Below are 2,160 nucleotides of genomic sequence, written 5' to 3' on the forward strand. Positions count from 1 at the left end.
AAAAAAAAAAAAAAAAAAAAAAAGAAGAAGAATTGTTCCATGGTGATGGAGAGATGTCTCAGTGGTTAAGAGCACTTTCTGCTCTTGCTGAGGACCCAAGTTTGGTTCCCACCACCCACATGGCTGCTCACAACTGTAAGTCCAGTTCCAAGGGATTCAATACTGTTTTCTGGATTCATCTGGCACCAGGAACGCAGGTGGTGTAAGTACACATATGAAGGCAAAATAGTCATAATAAATTGATCTTTTAAAAAATGTTCAGTTAGGGGCTGGAGAGATGGCTCATTGGTAAAAGCACTTATAGCTCTTACAGAGGTCCTGAGTTCAATACCCAACAATCACATGGTGGCCTGCAACCATCTGTAATGGGATCTGATGTCCTCTTCTGGTGTGTCTGAAGACAGCTACTGTGTACTCATATACATAAAATAAATAAATCTTTTTTTTCCTCCTTTTATTTTTTTGAGACAGGATTTCTCTGTGTAGTCCCTGCTGTCCTGGAACTCACTCTGTAGACTAGGCTGTCCTCAAACTCAGAAATCTGCCTGCGTCTGCCTCCCAAGTGCTGGGATTAAAGGCATGCACCACCACTGCCCAGCAAATAAATAAATCTTTAAAGTTCAATTAGTTTTTAGTTAGGATCAAATTTGCAACTATTTCTGAAACGGCTCTAAACATACTCCTACTATTATAGTATATTCTATGTACTTATGCATAGTGACAGTGGAGTCAAAGCTTCAACAATTATAAAATCAATATATAAAGTGACTCTGAAAAATACTGAAGATGTTCTACACCCTTCACCATTCAGATATGCAGCCAAGGTTAAATTGTGTAAAAATAAACAAGTAGTATATCTCATTAGTAGTCCAATTTGCTTTTGTTTTTTGTTTTTTTCCAGAGCTGAGGACCGAACTGAGGGCCTTGCCCTTGCTAGGCCAGCGCTCTACCACTGAGCTAAATCCCCAACCCCTTGCTTTTGTTTTTAATAAACGGTAAAATTACATGTATTAGAAAGAACTGTTTTAAACACATTTCCTTATGTCTTACTATAAGTAAGTGTCTGACTTGTATCCCCTATTTTATATACCCATACACCTGCAGGAGTGTGAAAATGTCTTAGGGGAAGGAGGTCCCACATAGAGACATTTAACTTAAGAGGCCCCGCTCTAGGCTAAGGTGGGAGGATCAGGAGACCTTGTCTTAGAAACGAACAAGATACACGGGGTTGTGGGGGGATATAAGGAAAGCTCCACACTGAAACACCATCACTGAACGAAGAAAATAACAATGGACCAGTGATGTGTCAAGCATAAATAAAATGATCAAGTCTGAAAACAAGGTGGCAGGCACGTGAGGTAATACACACACACACACGACTTGTCTGCATAACAAATAAACCTCTTCTACAATCTCCTACAACGTCCGGTCCTCATCATGCTGACGTCCCCAAATCTCTCCTCCCTGGTTCTGACTTTTATCCCGGCTTAGTCTGTGGACCGGAGGCCCTCCACCTTCCTTCACCTACGTGCGACTTTACAAGCGTCGCAGGTCATCGGGCTCCACCCTCAGGCCCGGCTGCGGGGTCCGCCGCCTTCCCGCGCGTCCCCCGCAGTTTCCACCCTTAGCTTCCCGCCGGTGCTGTCGGTGGTAGAGTACGGGAGGCCGGCGTCGTACGACGCCCAGGGGCTCCGAGCTCGGCTTCCGGACGCGGCGACGGTGGCGATGGCCGTCGCCGTGGTGGGGACCGTGGCCGGCCTCCCTCCCGCGGAGAGAGCTGGAGGCTCGCCAGGCCGCGACGCCCGCCCACCCGTCGGCTGCGACCCGCACCGTCCGCGCCCGGCCCCGCCGACTCACAAGGACTCCAGATGCTTGAGCTGCTGCAGCTGCTGCGCGTCGTGCCGCCGCCGTTTCTGCTCCCGCCGCCGCTGCAGCTCGTGCTCCGGCGGCTCCCGCGGCCGCCGAGACCCGGCCCCGGACGACATCGCGACCCGAGGCGGGCTTAGGAAGTGGAAAGACACCTCTTCCGCCCCGCAGCGAAACCCCGCCAACGTCTCACCGACCCGTGCCGCGGAGCTCCACCGGGGAACGTGCAGCCAGGCCCCCGCGGCCCCCGCGGCCCCCGAGGCCTGCGGGAACCTAAGCTGAGGGGGGCGGGGC

The 2,160-nt window shown here is 50.8% G+C and overlaps 1 protein-coding gene across 1 annotated transcript in view; it reads right to left on the reverse strand.

Annotated features, from left to right (window-relative positions):
- Positions 1-2,153, reverse strand: part of Rp9 (RP9 pre-mRNA splicing factor) — a 34,884-nt gene extending 32,731 nt beyond the window's left edge. The window contains exon 1 of the mRNA XM_031344188.1: positions 1,858-2,153. Within this exon, the coding sequence (XP_031200048.1) occupies positions 1,858-1,985 (128 nt within the window). The 5' untranslated portion in view covers positions 1,986-2,153. The remainder of the gene's footprint in view (positions 1-1,857) is intronic.
- Positions 2,154-2,160: the final 7 nt, after the last annotated feature.

Source organism: Mastomys coucha, unplaced genomic scaffold (genome assembly GCF_008632895.1).
Source record: "Mastomys coucha isolate ucsf_1 unplaced genomic scaffold, UCSF_Mcou_1 pScaffold23, whole genome shotgun sequence".
NCBI lineage: Eukaryota > Metazoa > Chordata > Mammalia > Rodentia > Muridae > Mastomys > Mastomys coucha.